We start from the raw sequence: 22,588 nt of genomic DNA on the forward strand, positions 1-22,588 counted from the left end.
GTTCATCTACTTTTATCCGACGAAAGAGTCTGTCTTTTAATTTTTAGAGATACAGAATAATATATTCTTACTACTGGTTTTGCATGCTAACACTGTTTGTGAATGTATGGAAATTTTTGGTTCTTTGTTTTGGTGCTGGCCTGACAAAGTAGGGCATATCCAGTGCATTTTATGGATTTGGTTTTGGGGGCTTTTTTTGAAATCTTACCTAGTAGAAGCACCTGCTAACTTAGCCACAAGACAACACCTACTACAAACAGTTAAATCTGACTGAATTTGTACTGATGCAAATAAAGATGCTTACAACATGGAAGTCACACATAGGCCAGAAAATAGTAAGCAGTGGAGCAACTGGCTCCTAATTTCTTCTACACTGGGGCCACTTCCTCCCCCCACCCCACTGCTAAACTGTTAAAGAAGAGTGGTTAAGATAGTCACAGGATGTTCCCAGCTGCTGTTGCCTTCAAGTTGCTTAAGTGAAACAGAAAATAAGGTGTGGTGTACCAGTTGACCAGCATCAGTTGAGATGACAGCACAAGACTTTCTTAGTTTTTGGGCATCTTAGAAAGTTCCCATTCCTTTTATATCTTCTTTTCTTATGCTTAACCCAAATTAAATGTCAACTGATGGATTTACTCCTTGAAGGATTTTCATGCTGTGTTAGGAGTAGCACCCAGAGGGATCAGAATCAATCTCTGATTTCAGCTTTCTGCATGTATTTAGCACTTCTCACTGTTTGAAATTATCGAGTACTCCCTCTAAGGATTACTTTTCACAATTAAGTCTGTGAAAACAATCGGGTAAATCAAAGCTGATTATCTATAATTCACTGACTCTATCCTCCCAATTCTGATTCACAGTTTGTGGAAAAAAATAGCTCAAATGCCACTGCAAGGTATTTCCAACTGGCTAGCAACCTCTCCAGAAAGAGAAAAGCAGGAGTGAACAAGCAATGTCTTACTATCATCTTTGACACAAAACAACTTGGTTTTAAATCTTTCAAGGAAGATGCTGGCATTCAGTATTGGACTCCTACGATGTTCTTTTACATATGGGATCCAAAACCAGAGCAGGTAACTCTGGATTTCTCAGGTCTGGGGATCTTCAAGGATGGGAAAAAGCATGGTTGTAGAATGTGGTAGGGGGAGAAGAAAAAGAAGAGGAGATAAGTAAACAGCCCTCTATTAAAGAGTTTCCATGCAGTATGCAGGACCCTTTATTACAGAAAAACATCATTTCCTTTTCAAATACAGGTCTGCTGAGATCAGAAAGCACTTTTCCAAGACCTTGTCCCTAGCATGCTGCTCCACAGAGATTAAAGAAAAGTCCCTTGGTCCAGACAGTTTCTTCAATGGCACCTACCTCCCTGCTCTGCTAAATAACTGGTAAAGTCAGGTGTTTGGATTCCTCCCAGAATACTCATCACTTCCCCCCTGCACTTCCCCAAAAGCCAGTAAAGGATACAGCAGGCAAACAAAGAAAACAAAGATTTTCAGCTTTCCTTAGCTCAAACCTTGAAGCCTTATGTGATTATGAGCCTCTTCAAACATCCAAGAAAAAAAAACTGACAAACACACAGCAAATTCCCCTTGGAGATACACGCAATTAAAATTGTTACCAGACATTTCCCTTCAAATCTTCACAAGAAAGGAAAACTAGAAGAGATACATGATGTTGTTACAGCAATTAACACTGTGCGGAAATCCAGAGTGCAGGCATTCCCCTTGTCCATGATCAAAAAAAAAAAAAAGTAATTCTGTACCCAAACAACCTGTTGACCTAATTTCTTCAATGGACTGTAGCGCATTTGTTTGCAAGAAGTTACAAAAACATTAAAATAAACTTTTAAGTAATTTGCTGTTTAACATAGAAGACCACACCTGAGTGGAAAAGCATTATCCTTTAATCTGAAAAAGAAATTAAGATAACATATAGCTAAGAACTAGCCCATTGCCATACCGATAACAGTAAGGAGAGACATGCACTTTTGCAATTACTCTGCCAAGGGAAAAAGGCATACATGTATATATAGTTCTGTGGTCATGTGACATGATCTTAACCACAGCTGAGGGGGGCAGGATCCAAAAAAAACCCACAAGTGAAGTCAGTCTGTAATATTTTTTGAGAGAGATAACCAAAAGCATGATTTCTCTACTGGCAAGCACACACTGACATCACTTGCCACTGGCAATTATACTAGTAGAAGGACTTTAGCAGTGTTTACTCAGTCAGATAAATAGATAATTATCCTAAGTATCAAAGTAAACTATCACACTTTACCTAGCTTGAACCTTATAATCTGATTTAGAATCACTTCCTTTTCTCTTAGCTCTTATAAATCTAGCAAAAGACTAGAAACTGTAATCATCTGTCCCTGCATTAAACAGTTTGCCTACCAGGGTGTCCAACAATATGCTCAAGTGCAGAGAGATTAAAAACAAATGAGAAATTAGATGTTGCTACGCACTACAGTTTGCAAGTGAATAGTATTACACGTGTTCTGTAAACTACAGCTGAAATTAATTCTGATCAACTGAGAGGGGTGATCTGGTTGAGCACCACAAAGACATTCTAGATGAGCCTGAAACCCAGTATAAACTGTAATGCGGATGCACTTGCACTGTTTTAAAATAACAACCTGACAACACGTTTGCATTAAAAAGGGGAGTGAAGGAGGAGAAGGGGTTAAAATACTGAACTAGGGAAACTAAATATTTGAGTCTCTTCTTTCATGCGATCATCTCCCCCTCCACCCACCCACCTTGTTCCTCACTCCGATGCTGAGTCTTCAAGCAGAATGCTTAATCGAAGGGAAGAGCATCAAGCTCCTCTTTGATAGTTTTTATGTGGCCAACCCCAAATCTCTGGTTGCTTCTCTTACTTCTTGCAGATAATCATTAATGCTTCAGAAGTATCTAGCTAGCCTACATTGGTAAACTGTAATTAGAAATCCCTACAAACTTTGAAAAACCATTGACCAACAAATATCCCAGTGCACCCTCCAAACACAGAACCTTTATTCCAACAGGAACTTTCAGTAAAAAATGATGTGTGAACAGCAGACACTGATGTTCACACAAGCATACTGCATACAACCCAGCAGGCGATTTTTCTGTTTTTTTTGGATTATGCCCTGGAGGTGCTGGCACAATGGAATTTCAATACCATAATTGCTTATTTCTCTGTGTGCCAGCCTCTGAAATAACAGGTAAAAAGAAAAAAATACACATAAAACAAACATTCTCTTTTTTAAATTACAGGAATCACAAAATAAAATGTTTTTAATTCTCTAGTTCAAACGATGTAATTTATAACCATGACACAAATAGAGAAGAAGCACAAAAGAAGGGAAAATACAGAAATAACATAACGTTCCCAAGGTTCAGTTTACAAGGACCTCACACAAAGTTTTTTTTTTTTGCAACTCTTACTAGAAACAGTATTATTTGCTAAAAATGCAGTAGCTGCCAAAAGCTATGATCCATCTAAAGCAAACATGTTTAAGATGGAAATAGAGTGTTAATGCTGAAGAAAGACAGAATTGAGTATACAAGTTTTCTTTTAAAAGTGTTGAAGCAACTGCAGGACAGCGTTAAGCTTGTTTTTCATCTTTCTGAGAAAAAATTGATTGCATTTGCAGATAAGCACCTAAATTAGAGAGAAGTACATTAAAACAATAACAGAAGTAATCAAATTTCAAACTTTCTAATTAAACCTCTTTTTCCTGCAGAAGGTTATTGGGAATTCAACACTAGCCTCGGTTCACATGATAGAACAATGGGAAAATTTTCCGAATGGTTGAACGCTAACCCTGACAAGTGTGGAGAGCCAACTACAATACATTATATGGTAGCATAACCTGCCACCCACGTTGCTGAGAGAACAGCTTTCAAACACATGCACCGAGCTGTAAAACCACAAAATCCCTTATTACACATTGTCCCTTACTTAAGGTGAAATACACTATCCCCCCCCTTTTACAAATCTTGGTGCTTTTTTTAAACCTTCATCTCTGAAGTTTATTTAGCAGCTAACTAGACTGTTTTTCAAACTTTTTTCCCAAATGCGATTTTTCCTGTTTTGTTTTCTAACCAAAATAAAATCATGTTTTTATAGCACACAGTGAAGCCTGTTATGTCTTGCACTGTCGCTTTTTTTTTTAGCACTACTTCCACCTGTGTGACATTATCCAACATTTTAAAAGGAAATGTCTGATATATGACTAATTCATTTGTGAAGATTTATTTCTGGAGTGAAGTGTTTTCCTTTTTTTTAATAAGAAGATACATGACTCATCATTGGTAAAGTAAAAAATGGTTCCATCACGCTTTTAATTGGAAGACCAGATCTTCTGTTATTTACTGTGATTCTTTTCTATTGTTACGCAATTTTAATATATTCAAAAAGATAAACTGCCACAGTATGTGTGGTTATGGACACTGGCATTCATGTAAGTCAACCACTGCTGTAGAATGACAAACATACTCCACCCTCATTACAACATGCTGCGGTTACTAGCCAAACATCTTTGCCTTTTCCGAAAAGGGTATGTTATAATAAAAGCAAAACAAATAATACAAGGGGACCTGAGATATGGTAAAAGTAATAACAATTGTTAGAAAACATAACTCTGAATATGGTAAGTGAGCTAATTAATGATTTTCGGAACGCATATAACCTCATGCTACAAAAAAAGATCACTGAAAAATGCTGGGATATAAAACTTTCTTCGTTAATGATTCCCCCCTCCTACCCCCCCACTGCACATGTCTGCTGCTTGAATCATTGCATTCCAAGATAGTTAGAGGATATACACAGTTTCTTCAGGGGTTTTCAGTTGCAACTTTGCTGGCAATGGGAATTTTATTTGCAAGTGTTTCTATTCTACTGACGAGGTCAATTAGTCCAAGGAACTATTGGTTGTTCTGTCTGATAGCTCAGTGTATTTATTCAAGCAAGCACTTTTATAACCCACAATTGAATGCAGACAGTTTCCCTTGTAAACACGACTGTCCACAGGGATTTTCACTACATTTTGGGCATGTAAAAGAAAAACATGCCTTTCTTCCCTCATCCTGATAGCACATAAGTGATTACAACTTGAATCGGGGGGGGGGGGGGGGCGCTACTGTTTTAAATATATGATCTATTGTACCTAAATATACATATTTGGACAAATTCATAAGAGCCATGGGACATTTTACTCATTTCTCTAGGAGCTCCAAAAATTTGGTAATGCTATCAGAGACAGCTCAGCATCTCTGCTCTATCCAGGCATTAAAAAGGAAAAAGCCATAGTTTAAAAGAAACAGAGATGCTATATGTAGCCCTAGGGGTTAAAGACTACATAAAATGCTTTCACAAAAGCCAGAAGCACAGGACTATTCCACAGCTCTAGCTAGAATTTTTGTAGGTCAGCAGCACAGCCATGCCACTGACAAAATGCCTGAAGAGGAAAAATGACAGACCCTAGTCTCACAGAACTTGTATTAAAACATGCATGTACTCCCTTCACACAAAGATCTTCTTGTAACGAAGAGATTCTCCATTTTTACTAATTAGGAATGGTAAAGGGGCTAGTGTACACTGCTCTTCATTATTCAAGTCTTCTCTGAACAAATCCTTCCGAGATACAAAGAAAGTAAGAAACTATAATGGAAAATCAGAAATCTTTCACAACTGTATTCTATCACTTTGGGTATTACACAGATACTAGAAAAACTGAAAAGCCTCCTGAAACCACCTGGGAAGTCTATAGTACAGGAGACAATCACAGAGATAATCAATAAGGAAACACGGATTCCACAGGCAATAAACTTGGTGAACACAGAAGTATTTAACACAGCATATTAAATCTCTAAAAACTATTTAATGAATATTAAAGCACCACTGAAAACAAACACTTTTTCTGAAAAATGTTACCAAGAAAAGTTGAGTCAGTATAACAAATTGATGCACAAATGGGAACAATAGGTTTTAAGGACTGGAAAGGGGAGTGCTTTATTTTGACTTAACTGAAGAAGCAGCTTTATACATAAGTATATATGGTGCTTTACCTTGATTTTGGGGGGTTTTTTAGGTAGATATAAATTACATCAGTGCAAACCAGGCCATTCTAGACAGAACAAAAGTGTCTGGCATTCACAACCTGGTACCAATGAACATCACAATTGAAAGTTTCAATTGGTCAGGTATAAACTGGACACAATCCAATGTGGACTTTGACTTGGGATATTGGTTCAACAGCACAGATCATCTGCACAGACTACAAACAAATCACTTCACCTTCCTACAAGATGATTAATACTGTTACTACTCTACAACAGTATTATCATTCTCCATGCTTCAAAAGAGTGTTGGAGAATACATCCATCTAAATTTGCAGTTGGTTTCCTACACTGTTCTATACTTGGTATAAGGCCACAATTCTAACCCTACTTTTTAAAAAAATACTAATACGAAAAGTTCAAGTATTTCACGCTCTTACTCACACACTATCTGCAACCTGCTCCTGTCCACTAGAGAAAGGACTGGAATTTGTTTATAGTATTGTAATTAGAATACACTAATGGAAGCTTGCATTAAAGCCTAGGAAAAATTCCCCCAATCATGTTGGGGGATAGTTTCCCTGCATTGAAAACACACTTTTTTTTTTTCCCATCTGAAGTTTTACACCATCCATACCAGAAAGATTTTTACAGAATATATAACGAACAAGCTTTTAAAGAAATCTCCTCATATCCCTCCTACTGGAACTTCATGCACAGCAACAAGATGAAACCATGTAACCAAACACTCGCTACAAAATAGGTATTACACACCATAACATAACAATTAGTGTCAAATCGATTCTAAGTTATCTCGCCTTTTCTCATTGGCAGTGGAGAGAGAAGCTCTTTCACTTTTAGATGAAAAATACATGTTTTCTAATTCCTTTCCCATGGTGGAACTTAGATCGAATAATCATGAAAAAGGTTATAATTCCAGGCAAGGCTTTTACATACATGTAATATTTTGTGCTTCGATCAGTTCCTCGCCTCTATATACTTGAGTTCCCTCGAGGAAAGCTCTGTACTTCATCAAGTTCCTGCCTTCCATGGAGCTGTTGCCACTTTCTTTCACCTGGCTTTTCCCCTGCTTCAGAAAGTAAAGTCGGACTGACAGTATTAAAAATACAGGGCCTCTCTAACGTATCCTTGCCTAATTTAGTCCCTCTGTGGCAAGAAAAGGTTCCTTCCTAGATTTGTGTCCCAGCAATCAAAAACAAAACAAGAACAAAGTATCTTTTTACATGCAACACATGCCACAGCATAAAAACAATGTTCCTCTCTCTTTCCTCTAAGTTCCAACAGGAAAGATGCTTATTTCTCTGAAAATGCCATTTCAGAACAAGATAAAAATGCTTAACAAATTTATGTGTGGACCAAAATAATCTCCCATTCTTCAGAATTGTTCTAGATCTAATGCGGCTCTTGGTATTTGTATGCACATATCTCATATGCACCAAAGGCTGTTTCCGTAACTGCATTTCTCATGACTGCATAGTAAGCTCTCTTCCAATGTATTACTATTCCAGGGTATAAATAGCAGGAAAACTGCAATCCTGTCCACAATTTACAGTTCGAAGCATATATTAGTTCATTACCATAAGCATAGGAATGATGAGCAGGTCATATCATCTACAGCGATGCTGACACTGGCAGGGAACAGCAATGTTATGTCATTAAATTAGCCTTTCTTTTGTAAAGAGAGGTCATGTGAACATCACAGTTGGTGACTCACAAAATAGCCTCTCTGCTGGAAGGCGGAAATATGGAGTACCAGCTGCATCAAATGGAAATAACCCTGCTTCCTAAACTTGACTCCTACCCTTGACATCAATCACAAGGCCTAATAACTAACCAACAGCAGTGGAATCTGCTTTACAGATTTCCAGTACTGGTAAATTTTAGATGTAAAGAACAGGTACGGTCTGCATGCTGATGAACTAAATCCATACCCAACTAGCATAACAGCAAGATAACAATTAAAATGAACAAGCTGATGGGATGGCCTCATCTGCAGAGCATCCTAGAGGCAGACAAGACTACAGTTTGAAATTCTATAAAATTAAAGCTTACTCCGTCTTTTCTTAGCATCAAGTGTAGTCTGCAAAAAGCAGACTGAATATTTTTAATTGACATTCTGAACCCAAGGAATAATTAGGGGACACAAATGCATCTTTTCTTGTACTGAAGAAAGAGCACAGAGGAATGGTTTCTAACCAGAGTACTTGAAGCTTAGTCAGGAATCTAAATAAAGGAGTAACAACTCAGTACTCCATCTTCAGAGGAAAGCAGTTTAAAAAGCACCTTAGAGATGTTTGGCCAGACTCAGAAGCAGTACATTTTCTTGATTCATTAGCTCACAACAGTTCTATGACAAGTTAGCATCTCCCTGTTCCTCAGTATCCAAGTTTACTCCACATACAGAAAACAGGCTGAGATTGCTAGCTGTTGAATTTCAGAAAATGGCTAGAAAAGCCCAGCCTCTTCACTACAGTCACTGGATACTGTAGGAGTGACGAGATTACAGTAGGGTCCGATTTCCTTAACTACCTGTCAGAAAGCTCCCCAGTTTGGGCATTCCTCTGGCTGCTTGCTCCCTGCTCCAGTGTGGAATCTCTTGGAGCAGTGAAGGAGCGGCCCTGTCCGTGGTGCTCAGTCACGTGGCCACCGGGGCCGCTGCTGCACTTGCCACGGCTCTGGAGCACCTGGCTACCAAACACCAAGACCAAAAGGGCTCAAAAACAAACTGAAAACAAAATAGACAGCAATTCAGCAAAAGACAACAAAAAGCTGAACGAAAGGTCTCGCACTGTCGCCGGCAAAGACGTGTTAAGATAACAAGGCTTTCACCTGAGTCTTCAAAGTCATCTTCAGAACCACATCTTGTTGAAAAGCTTAAGTAGGCTTTTGTTCCAGGAGGAAAACGTACAGCAACTGAGTTAAAGCGGACCTCTTCCAAAGCCGTGTTTAATACTTAACATCATTCTTTGATGCAAGACCTGCTACATAGGACCTCCAGTGAGAAAGTGTGGTTTTGCTACGTACGGGCTACGCATCGCTGCCCAGCGATAGAGCACTGCATGCCTATACAGGTTGTTAACCAGGGGAGTTACCGTGCTCCCACAGCATTGCTTCAGACCGAACGGCTTCCGAGAGAAGCCAAATGCAAACACCTTGCCTGTCTACATTACACAAAGCCATGATCTGTTTGCAAATTTGCCCTACTACATAAAGAGAGCACATTCACAGCCAGAGGTTTTCTCTCCCTGCCTTCAGCGGGGTATTTCTGACCATTTCCTTGTAGGCCTGAACACTAATACATCTTAGCTGCCATGTGGGTTACTCCCACCCTTAAGCAGTTTGAAAAGCAAAGTACCCATAGCTACGGTGTGCACTAGCAACAGTTTGGTCCTATCACAAAGCTTGCCAGTTTCTCTGAACTACTAAATGAAAAATATGTCATACACCAAATCAAAAATCATGAGGAAGTCCAAAAAGTATGCTGGAAGAACTAACTGCTACTGGAATAGGAAGGAAATTATACCTGTCCAGTTGCATCTTACCTAGCTACAGCCAAGACATATATGCCACATTTGGTTGTTGAGTACTCTACGGGACACAGCAGAATAGAAGACACTGTCTCTTTCCAGAGGTGTTATGCCTCTTAAAGCAACCTGAATTTTGGGATTAAAGACCAATGGCTTCTCAGATGTGAACTAACGTGAGAAGTAGCTATTTTCAGAAAGTCTGACCCACACCTTTCCAGTGTCTTTTATATCCAAAGGTGTAGAACTGGCGAATACAAGAGTTTACAGGTGTCTTGCTTTGCTGTGTGAAGTCCCTCCCCCGACATTACAGACAGCAGAATCCATTGAAACTACTAGGTGAATATAAACCAAAATCCTGCTTGCACTTCACATCACAACACTTAATCTTTCCATGGCAAGATGAACTGCTGATGACCTAAATGTCTTGGAGAGGTACAAGGGCAACAAGCAGGTGAGCATTATTTGAAGAGACCAGAGATCTCTTGCAGCCAACATTTCACTTGCATCCTTTGCAGCGGGTTACTTTCATATCATGAGAAAGTCTAACAACTTCAATCACATACTGAAGAGTCTAGATGCAGTTCCTAAAAGGCCTCTATAGACTATCTTGTCCATCCAACCTATTTGCACCATTATGTGGGAGACCTCTGAGACTGGGAATGAGAAAATATTTGCTCTCCAAGCTTGACAGTTGTGATAAACAGGCACTTAAGTCAGAGGAGAAAGCTTACTCATACATCTTCACCGTAGTTTCTCCAGCTGAGCAAGGGAATAAAACTGTCAGATCATGACGGCTGTTCTCACCCGTAGCATGGGGTACAAATTATTTGTTTCTCAGAGGGAAAACACACTTTTATTCAGAAAATAATTTCGTTTAAGTTCCAGAAAGGACATGCCTACATACTAGATCCCAAACTTAAGCTGATCTTATATAAGTGATAAAACCGAGCCTAACAGCACATTGCATTGTTTTGAAAATTAGACCATTAGGAAGAAAATGCATGGAGGCATCACAGGACTTTCATTAGACACTATGAGCTGGGCAGGGATCCATGGAAAAATATAAAATGATTTCGCTGGATTTTCCACCCAGTTAATCAGTCCCGAAGCCAATGGAATCATTGTATAATTAAGCAGATTTCTCTAAAGAGCTCATAACAGTTCACACTGCTTTAATAACCTGCCTATGTGTCAGGGAAGCTGAAGAAAAGAGAAATTTTCCTTCAGTCCTGAAACTTTAAGGAACACATTCTGAGTATCAAGCAGTTTAGGAAATATGAAAATTGATAAGAAATATTTAACATTACATTGGCAACAAAGTTAGTCACTAGTATATTACACCATCAAAGTATTATATCTCATTAGTAAGCAGCTCGACCATATTTTCATCTCAGCTTTGAAGTAAAAAACCATGGGTATGTGGTACGCATAGCATTACTGCTCTCATGAAACATATTACAGTCATATTAATATACTATAAAAGATACTAGTAACTTTTTTCATTTAGAAGTGACTTTAACTAAATACTAAACACAGGATTCTATACATAATGTAAAAAAAGCTAAAGAAATATTGCCTGAAAAACTGCATAAGACTAATACGCTGCTTATACATTTTATTGTTTCTATAGATCTTTAATGACACATATACCCTCAAAAGTGGAAGTTTACCACTGTATAAGAAACTTAAGTTATTGTAGTTATACATATAATGCTGTACTAAACATTTTTATAAAAGAATAATCATTTAGTTATTGGAAGAGTAGATGAGAGGCACAAAATCAAACTTCTAATTAAGGACAACAATGACATCTAGTGGACACTCGGAAAACAGACCCATAGCCTCACGCAAGGAAAAGATCCAACTGCTGGTATGTTACACAATGTGCAGCTCCCAAATTGCCACGATGCAGTTAAGAAGATCAAAGGACAATTTGCAGCTGATCAAAGTCAAAGCAATGTGACCATTCATTTATTTAAAAAAAAAATATTTAATTTTAAAAAAAGTCAAGACTCTTTCATTTAAGGTTCAGATAAAAGTCTAAACTTGAGAAACACCACAAACCTTGGAAACTATATAGCCACATAGCACCAACATAGAGGCATACATGTTTACACTTTCTATTCCCACTGCATCTACAACCTTCTACTTATAAGTTGCTCTTGTTGGGACTTCAAACACTGAAAAAACAAAGTGAAAACAATAAAAATCCCAAAAAGTAAAAATTCAAACCACTATTTAGCACCTGCCTTTTCTCATCATTCCAATCCTTCGGTTATTTTAATACCCGCCATATAAGGGAGGTAAGTTAAACCTTCCCAATATATCAGCCAGGAGCTGCTGAGCTCCAGAGGAAGCTGAAACATCAGGTTTCTGTAACTCAAAATTAGCAAAGAAACCTGGCTCATGAGTAACCTGATTAGTTTACAAGGTGGACTTCTACGAAGATCGTGGATTATTTTAAGTCTGCTTTTACTATTTACCAAAAGGCTAGCAAAACTAAGCAGTTATAGCAACACAAATCTGATCTCAGTTGTTCCGTCAAAGAAACTTCTTCTGGCTACCATAAAAAAATAGTTTTAACTATCACACTTTTGTAAATAAAAATATTAACAAAACACTACAAATCTATGTCCCATTCAAAGTCTTAAGCATCAAACAGCGTATCTACAGAAGTGGAAAGTGGATGTTGCATCATATTGTTAAAAACAAAAATACTACATCCCTTCCAAAATTTCTATATCTTGGTGACTGCCCAGTGTAAAAAAAGCATTGCAAAAGATTAGACACTATACTTAAAAGTAAAACATCCTTTATGAACACACCTGATTGTATTTTACATTAGACTTCCAATTTAAATTGGTATCTTGCTTGTTTTATATACAATGCTGGAAAAGTTAAGTGTTGCAATTCTGCTAGCTCTCACCATCAGCAGTGGCTAGAACCAGCTATTAGCAAATATGTACCAGATTCCCAGTTATATGAAGATTCTCCAACCAGCAGAACACAAAGAAACCTCTGCACAACTGACGATCAGGCCTTGTGTCCCAATTTCTTTCTGCCAGGGTCTCAAAGTGAGCTTTGAATCAGATGCTACTAGTTCATAAGAGTACATGCAGCCTCCCAAAAATGAAATCCAGACTCCAAAGATATTTATGCACCACACAGCCATAACTAAAACCTGCAGTTTTAAATTCTGATTCCTAGTGAGACTCAATAGCTGAGCAACCCATTCATGAAAACTTGAATTTGTGCCTTTTTTTTAAAGTCTAAAAATGAAAGTATTAAAAAGCTAACTCTCCCTTTTGATGTATGCAATGCATAGGGTTTGCAGATATCTTAAGGGAGATTGAAGTTTAACCAATTCTCAACAGCCTTGTTCTGGAAAACCCCACTCTATTCCATTACAGGATCTAGATATCAAGTCTCTTATAACCATGTAGGTAATGGAGCCTGATAAAAACCAGAAACCAGCCTAGTAAATTTACAAGATAAAAGCTAAAAGCAAACACCAAAATAAACCCGGCCATTTCCCCCTCCAAGCACAATGCCGTATTTTACCTCCAAAACCAATTTCATTTCATCAGCTGTGCTAAAGAGAGGACTATCTTAAGACAGAAAGCAGAGCATCATTGACCTACCCGGATTTCCTGGAGATTATGAAAATTATTTCCTACTCTGACAGAGATTTTGCTCGGAGTGTAACTTTCGTCAGATTTGTAGTCTGCATAAATACATAACGTCTTCACTGTTGTTTTTCTTCTGCAAGAAGCAACAAAAGCTATGTAAGCATCATAACGAAAAATATTCAGGATGAATGTGTTGCTAGTTTGTACTAACTACAGATTTAAACATTCTAAAACTTAATAGAATTGTGTCTACTGATTTATAAAAACCCTGCTCTTAATGTGGAAAAAACTTTTTTCCAGTTGTATAGTTGCTTTAAATTACACACACAGACTTCATTTTCACTCTTCTCCTTTGTCTCCTTCAGAAGTGTCAGTATACCAAGAAATACAACAAAAGGTCAAGATGCCAAATAAGCACTTGTACGTGATTAAGCATATGTTTAGCTTATCAAATACGGGCTCTATTACTGTACCAAGGAGTTCTCCAGAAAGCAAATAAAAAAGGTGACAAACATCTAACCTCATCTTAAGAGTTTGGTTAAAGAAAAAGGACTGAAAGCATCCTACACAGAATAGAATGGGAAAGGTTTCTCAAATAATCAGTTAAGTCACACAGGACTACTTTAAAAATAGGCATCTACTCTTCAAACTACACTCAAAGTCAGGACAAAAATGTCACCTTAGGTAAATATGAAACTGTTACAAATTACATACTATTAAACATTCCTCCTTTTTGTTGCTTATTTAGGCATTTAATAACCATAACATTTGAAAAAATCTCATTTTTTCAAATGCTACCTAACTGGCTTCTTACCAGTTGGGTAAGGGGATTAACCCAGGAGTCGTCCTTGCACTTCCAAAATTCCCATCTTGGTGAACAGTAATCAATAGTTATACAAAACACCCTAACCCATGTAGAATAATCTTTAATACCGAAATTGGATGTTCACCAAATGAGGCTGTGATCCATCTGACTGCCAGTAAGTTTCTAGATTATCATCTCGCAACTGATCCACTCCAAATCCTAAGAAAAAGAAAATGTGATAGTCTTGAATATCTCATTTCTGTGATGCAGACATCACAGACATAACTCTTCTTCAGCTGTTAACTAAAGTATGTATCCTAAGTTATAATATATAAGAAAATATTTCTAGATCTCCAAGTTGTGTCTATGCTTCTGTGACACAAAACCAAAACAGGGGAATCTGTCAAAGCTCAGTACTTGAGTGTCTTTACATTCTGATCTACTGAAGTCTGTGGGGTTTGAAACCATTCAACATGTCCTGAAATTTCAAACAGTTAATTCATACTAATTGCAAGAAGAATACTTAATGGTTCGGCTTTTCCACCTATTCCATAATCTAACTGCTGAACTAAAGGAAAACCATTAGCAGAGACCATTGATTTGTAAAATTTTAGTCAAATATTCTTTTCAAGCAGTCTCCTGAAATATTTTTACTTTTTCAAGTTAGTAGCTAGAACAAGCAATAAATAGATGCCAAAAAACAGTATTCCTAAAAGTCAATGCTGTCACATTTAAAGAAACAACTCCAAATCTTTATTTTTCCTGTTCCCTCATTACCTGTCCTTTTACTAATCATATCCTTTTATTGATTGCCCACACTAGCTGCAGCTTTAATTCAGCAGTTGAAGTTTAATCTGCAATAAAAAGTTATCTTCATTCCAAAGTGAATAAACCGTATGATATTTTTCTCCAAGGAAGATAATGGGATATCAGACTAAAGACATTCAGCCTGAGCACAATATCGTGACATAAAGGGATCACTGACTCTAGGCTGAAGCAAGATACCAGAATCAATTCCCAACAGCTATTTCTGAAATAGCAACTCAACTACCTCAAAAGAATAGATTTTCAGATACTTTGAGCAGGTATAAACTATCATTAACTGCACCTTATAACAGTTTCACTTTTTTCACAGGACTTTAGGGAGCAAAGTCCACACAAAGTTTGGACAGAACATTTAGGTCACCCAGCTACATGGTTTTTTAAGTTAAAAATCTAAGATATTCAGGCAAAATGCCAAAGCATAAACAATTACACAGTGTTGGGTGTGGTTTTGCTCACATGGTTTAGTTTGTTCACTGTGCAAGTAAAAAAACCAATTTCATATAAAACTGGTAAGAGATCTGTTTTGTTAGTATGAGATATTTCCTCATTCTAGGATTTCTGATATAGTTATAACTTTCATACTGCATCCAATATAGACTAGGCCAAAATTATTTGTAGTGGCTACCCATACAGCTTACACTACAGCAGTTTTACTGCTACACTCTGTATGTATGTCTTCTTATAAAAACATAAACCACTATATATTCTAAGAAGAAAAATTAACATTCAGCTTTTTACATCATTTGTTGTGATTTTACCTGGCTTACAGGATGAGAGAGACCAAACTGCTTGGGAGCCTATTTCTCTAACAGTACCAGTCCTCTCTAACTGCTTTGGATCAGCGCCAGGTGGTGTCTTGTTTGGGGTAGTCATTTCTAGTAAAAGAAAACAAGTAAGTTAGTTGATATATTTTTAGCTTGATTGGAAAATTAAAGGATTGTGTTTGTTCATATAGACACTTTAATTCTTTGGCTTCACACTTCAGACTTAATAGAACATAGAGTTTATACATACATGCATACATTTTTGCATGCCTGTAGAACCTTTTATTCATATATATAATAAAGTATATCTTTAAATAAGAGGTTCTAAACACATGTAAATTTTGTGTCCCTAAAAATTCAATACAGACTTGGAACATTCATATGACATTTTTGCTTGTATTATTATAATTCACAGGTACAGAGTTAGTCAGGGTTTCAGGATTTGGGTTTTTAAGGTTTTGCTAGTTTTTAAGAAACTAAAACAGACCCTGTATTGCTAGCCTTTAAATCAACAATTTCACTCCCTCCCCCCACATACACTTAAAGGGGTTTTTTTAATCTGCAAGTCCAGAAGCTAGAGCAAGCCTGTCCTCCTGAGTACTTCTTAAAAATAGGAAATGAGAGTTTAAACAAATCATACAGTCTAATTTGGTAGGAATTGGTTATTGCCACATGCATCCACAGTCCATTTCCTTAACTTCACAAGTTCATCTGGAATCATTAACCTGTGACTTGTACTGCTCAAGTAATCCCATTCAGTCTCAACACCTAGACTACTGCCACATGTATTACAACATAATCATGTAGCACCTTACCACTTCCTAGACAGTAGCTTAAAAGACCTTTTTTCCATAAGAAAACAATATTCCAAAGACACATAAATTCAAGGAACTACATTAAATCTTAAAATGAAACACAAAGCACTCAGGAGTCAGTGAATGAGAGCTGACTTCTAATCCTTTGCTAATATGCACATCATACTATGCTCCGCTAATCTCAGAAAAGTCTTCAAGTACTTCACGTAGATAGCAAACAAGGTACTGAACTAGGCTGATATCCACAGGATCCAGACCTTAACCACTACAGAACTGATACAAAGCAGAGATAGGATTGTCTGTGTGTAAGAATAACTCTGTCGCTAAAAACTGTTGGACACAGGAAATCTGAATTCTGTAGTGTACATCGCTGTCCGCAAACACTTTCTACTGACCCTTGGCTTATTTTATTTTTTTTTTTTCATTTTGCAAACACAGACTTCAGACAGACTTCCAGGGGGTTTTTACCTACTTTCTCACATACAAGACAGGAGTCCTGACTACCATAAAAAAAATCTGAAGAAATAGTTACATGTGTAATAAAATCTAAGTACCGACAACAGCAAGTGTCACAAAAGGCCACAAACAGAAAGCCTTGCTCAAACACCATCCTCTCAGAAAAGTGGGTTGAACACTACACAGCTAATCCTACAGATTTCACTTCTATTCATATAATTCACAGATATACTAATCCTAATGTCATCCAATTAAAAAAAACCAACTCATGCAACAAGATGTTTTAAAGTTCTTGTCCATGCGGAAAAGTTTTGTTCAAAAAAAATACAAAACTATTAAAAAAAATTAAACAGGCAATCCATTTAGCCATTCCTATAACAAGACACCAGCACATAAATCTTCCCTAGTCACTGTATTTAAATACAGCATTATCCGTTTTAAAATTTTTATCAGGTCTTTACAATAGGCTCTTTCAAATGTGGCTGTTGTCTATTGAATTGGCTACAGCATAAAACTGTATACCTGCAGAATAGACTAGAATAGAAAATAAATTACTTGCTCTAGTTGCTACTTGATACAACTTTAAACTTATTGATAGCAACTTCAGTAAAGCACAATATCACAAGTATTCTTATCTTTTAAAAATTTAAAATAGTTTTGAAAAAAATTACAAAACACTTAGTTCACAGCTACCTGAAAAACAAACATTTTTCACAGAATGGTTTGGACTGGTGGAAGGGATCTTTTCAAAAAAATCACCTAGTCCAACTCCCACCCTACACCAGAAGTCAAATTATGTTTATTAAGCACTGGGGAAACTATTTTCCTGGACTCATGAATTTTAAAGCTCAAATCACCTACTAGTCCAAACTCTGCATTATTTTGTTACTTTTGCGACAATAAACCACCTAAGAGAGGTTGAGTTGCATTCGCTTAAATTCTCAGATTTATATAGAAACCAATAATGCTGTTCTTCCCACCTCAAAACGTAAACATAGAAAATTCAACTTCATAAAGTAAAGCTAAATTATTCACTTGATACAAAACACCTCTTGAATATCACCACCAGCAAGTCTTCACACTCCTTTATTATTTTGACTTCAAGAGAAAATTAACAACAAACTCCGCATCTGATAGTCACATCTTCATTCCTAGAAATAGCTGTTCTCAGATTAAAGGAAAACCCAACCTTAAGACACAAGGAATATGCAAACATCCCATCAAAACCCACCAAAATAAGGTAAATCACAGAAAATACATCATACAGTCAGATTCTCTCAGAAAACTGATTACACGTGCTTTTTAGAAAAATTACTAGAATTTTAAAGTATGCCGAATCCCTTGAAACAATGATCTTGAGATTTCTCATAAGCTTCAGCACACACAGTGAAGTTCAAAATCACTGAACACTGCCAAGACCTGTATTGCACCGGTTCACAAAAGTTTGAGCATACATTCTGGGGGTCTGAAACATACAGCAAGAAACACCACTCAAGTTTCCTACTGTCTTAAACCGAGCTCGTTTCCTTCTATCTAGCAGGCAAAGCAACTCAAGATCCAGATTTCAACTCCAAAACACTGCTGACAAATAAGTTCGCCACAAATTGTGCATTAGTGATGTGAAAGACTGAAAATCTTTAATGTTTGAACTAATGAGTTGAAGTAATCAAGTCGGATTTTCATGACAGAACTTCTCTTTAACCAGCTTAGTAACAATACATTCTGGATAGCCAAAGCTTCCCAATACTCTAAGAATTTTAAAAGCCTAGAAAGCTGATAGAAGTACTAAGACAAAATAATTCAGCAACAGGCCAGCTCACCAAAGTAACACTTTTGGACATTTTGCTAGCAAGTAGTAGACATTTTGCTAGCTAGTACAAGTACCTCATTTTGGAGAAGAGACAAATACTTAAAAGTAATTTAAGTCACCAAATAAAAAAACCCAACATTTTCTTACCCCAAAAAGATAATGGAAAGAGAACCGGTTTTCCTCATTTTTTGCAGGCTGTGTAAAAGCAAGTAATCTGTCTAGAAGCCCTTCTCCTTGACATGTACTGAAGAATGAAAAGACACACTGCACCTATAAAGCACTGACTGGAAACATCTCTGATTTTTCAATTCCGTTATCCCAAAACATAACTAATACGCCGCTGGTTTCCTTATTGACAATATTAATATATAAATGTCTTAATGACACGATCAACATCACACTTTCGTTTTGCCACTATATGGCATGCACATCCTTCGATAAAGACCAGGCAGCAGCTAAGCTTTTTTCCCCCCCTCCTTGAACTCTTTATCCCTCAGCATCTTCCTTAGAGAAGTTTGCTCTTTTCCAGAGAACATCCCTGTCAAGTAGCAGCCATTAAAGATGTTTTAACAAACGTAGTTTATAAACCGGGTGAAATGGATTTCAATGGTTTAAGAGTCTACAGTTTTTACAACCAAAACAGACAGGTCATTCTCAGTATACGAGTGGAAGGCACTTTTACAAGGTGCACGCCTGAATGTAAACCCTTCGCTAAGCACAAACATACTCTTCTGCAACACACCGAAGAGAAGATAGAAAAGGACACATCCTGGTCCTTTCTACTAGAGCCCCATAAAAATCCAGGCTCAAGGAAACTTTTGCAGATTCCAACGCCGTTTTCTCCCATTAATATTTCTAATGCCATCGCATTAGTACACACAGAACTGTTTCAACCTGTAGGGACCTTTGAGAGACCAGCCTGTCCAGCCATTTACTTCTCTGGCAAAAGAGATTTCACGGTCTTTGTGAACAGCCAGCTTCGGTGTTTTGTCAACCTAAAAGTCAAACATTTTGCTTTAACATCCAACTAGGGTATTCCCTTTTAAAAACAAGCATGATTCTCTCTCTTGCTCTACAGAGAGCTTGAAAACTAATCACCAGCCCTGACGTAGTGACCCTTTTATAGATGTGAGGGCACTCATCAAGTTTGCTTACTTCTTTTCTAGCGTGCCTATGCCTTTCAAGTTTCCCCACAAACTGAGTTTTATAAACCCAATATTCTTGCAGAGTCTAGAGATCTACATACTACCATTAAAAAAAACAGCCATACTATTTTAGCTAAGGCCCTTATTCAACAGAGCAATCACTTTCCTTGTCTTTATGTTTAATCACACCTGTTATCATGCCAAAATAACATTTATCTAGGACATCATATTATCAATTAATATTTAATATACTATGCACTACAGTGCTCACATGCTCTTTTGGGATACTGTTTGCTGTTCAGTAACACCCTTTCCACTAATTATGTGTTCTCTTTCTCCCTCAGTTCCTGTTAACTGAGCTTAATTACACTCATTTCCAATCTGCTATCAATCTTAAGATCATTTTGAACTCTGACCCTGACTTGTCCAGTGCCTGCAACCCTTCCAACTTGGCAACATATCTCTTTTGCGTTCACCATTACAGAAAACCGTGAAAATACATTCAAAACAGAACTCCCTACGAGGACACTTTTGTGACACCCTTGTTTAAAAGCGAATTATTTACAAGCTAGCTTCAAAAGCAATTTTTCAACCAGCTGTACAAGTTCTCACAAAAATTATTTTTAGACCACATTTCAGTAACTTGTTTTTAACATCAAACCAGACAACGGCAGAAATCCTGTAAAACTCAAAGACAAACCCCTTATATTCCTTCCTCATTTACTGCATTGGCTACTGTAAAAAAAAAAGTTTGATCCAGACTTTTGTTAAGAACAAACCTAACTAGTCCATTTTCTGTTGGCACATTGTTTTTAATTGTCTTCTATTTACTGACACATTGTTCTCCAAAACCACCTCCTCAGAAGCTTTCAGGGGATCAAAGCTCAGCTAGCTTTGCTCTTTTTTTTAAATTATTATTTTGATTGCATTCCCATCATTTTATTCAGTTTTAGCAAGTATCTAACAATAACTTTTCCAGCGAAACTGAACAAAGGCAGCACAGACTACTCCAGCATTTTTGCAACATCCATGATTTATAAGACTGTTTTTCCTGTTCTTCTTAACAGAAGGGGATTTCATACCTCAGGTTCCCTGACTTTCATACTTGCACTGCTCATTTTACCTCACAAGCTCTTTTCCCTGCTCTCCTTTTTCTTTGGATGGATCCTTGTTGGTTTAAGGACTTTAAAGATCTCAAGATATATCCAGAAACTAGTCTCTGACTACGTTTCCTTTTTTTTATTCAGATAGAGGATTAAACACTAACACTGAACATTCAAATTCCTAATATTTAATTAATATTTAACAAAGTTAGTAAGTGTTCAGTAGCAACCTATTTCAACAACTAGCTCACCTGTACGTTTGATCTTTCAGATTATTCTCTCAATACAATTTTAAACACCTATTATTTTTACTCTGCCTTCAGTATATTGCTTTAAGCCTATTAGTGAAAGTTACTTGTCTTTCATTGTCACAAACATAAATACATTTTACTAAAACTAAGGTAATTAGAGCAACTGCGCAAGAGAATTACCTTAGCAATTTTTATACACGTATCCCAAATCAATCTAAATAAATACATTTTTTAAAAATGCATTTCTGTACAAGGCCAGGCTTCCAAAATTACCTGGTAAGGATATAAGCTGTTCTTTAAAGGATGCAAGTCCTTCTTTACAAGTACTTACATTAGGTGAAAGGTTTAAAAAACCACAGCAACCAGAGAATGAAGCCGGTTTGACAAACCGAGCTGCCCTCGCTCAGGCTCCTCGGTAGCCCTCCCCCCACGACTCCTCTGTAGGACTTCTAATTACGATTTTAAGTCCTCACGAGGCCCACCGGCTGTGCTCGCTCCCCAGCCCGCGCTCCCCTCGGTCAGCCGGGGGGGCCGGTGCAAACACACCCACACGCCCTGATGGAGGAACCCGGCGGGGGTGCCCGGTTAAACAGCCCCCAGCCCCCCACCCCGAGCCGGTGGGCGCTCCAAAGGGCAAGCGAGCGTAACGCGCCCCACAACGGAGCCTCTGCCCGGACACGGCCACAGCTCCCGCGGCTGCCAAGACACCGGGAGGCGACGGGCGGCAGAACCCGCCACCTCATCTCTTCTTCCTCGCCGGCCGAGGAGGGCGGCTATGAACTACGCCTCCCGCGCCGCCTCAGCCCCCCCAGGCCGGTACGAAACACCGTCCCCACCTGATCCTCGGAGCCGCTGCAGCGGGTGAGGGAGCGGGTGAGGGGGCGGGTGAGGGGGCGGCCGAGGGGCAGCAGGGCCAGGGCCGCCCGGGTCCCCTCAGCGCGGGCAGGGAGCGCCGCCTCCGCCGGGGCCCGAAGACCCGCCCGGGGCTCGCCAAGGCGGCGGCGGGGCGGGGCCGCGCACGCGCAGAGCCCCGCGCGAGCCCGGCTTCCAAGGGAACGACAGGCGGGGGGAGGTGGAGCCCGGCCGCAGGTGCCCGCGTGCAGCCGGTGCGGGGAGGGGCGGCGCTCGGCGCGCGCTGCAGCCCCGGGCCTCCCCTCAGTGCCCGAGCCGGTGCTAGGCCGTAACGGCCCAATCCCCACCGCCCCCCCGCCGCCGCCTTCACCGAGCGCCCCGGGATGAGGGCGGGGAGGCGGGGCGGCGGGCCCGCCTCGCGCGTAACGCGCCTCTGCGGCGGCGTCACCCGGAGATGGCGTCACCAGCCGTCGCTTCCCCGGAGCGCAACCTGGCCCCGCCCCCGCGCCGGCGGCGCCGCTCTCTCTCCCCGTCTCGC

General features: G+C 38.8%; 1 protein-coding gene across 3 annotated transcripts in view; it reads right to left on the minus strand.

The window, feature by feature from the left end:
• ANAPC10 (anaphase promoting complex subunit 10) overlaps positions 1-22,475 on the minus strand; it is a 38,072-nt gene extending 15,597 nt beyond the window's left edge. The window contains exons 1-4 of one of the 3 annotated variants that reach the window (XR_012623206.1): positions 22,035-22,475; positions 15,613-15,729; positions 14,158-14,248; positions 13,237-13,357 (exon numbers count right to left, since the gene is read on the minus strand). Coding sequence is in view for 1 of the 3 variants with exons in the window: in XM_074823738.1 (XP_074679839.1) it covers positions 13,237-13,357; positions 14,158-14,248; positions 15,613-15,727 (327 nt within the window). In the remaining 2 variants the exon portion in view is untranslated. The remainder of the gene's footprint in view (positions 1-13,236; positions 13,358-14,157; positions 14,249-15,612; positions 15,730-22,034) is intronic. The other 2 variants (XR_012623207.1, XM_074823738.1) reach the window with 2 other exon arrangements.
• Positions 22,476-22,588: the final 113 nt, after the last annotated feature.

The sequence above is a fragment of the Strix aluco genome, chromosome 4 (genome assembly GCF_031877795.1).
Source record: "Strix aluco isolate bStrAlu1 chromosome 4, bStrAlu1.hap1, whole genome shotgun sequence".
NCBI lineage: Eukaryota > Metazoa > Chordata > Aves > Strigiformes > Strigidae > Strix > Strix aluco.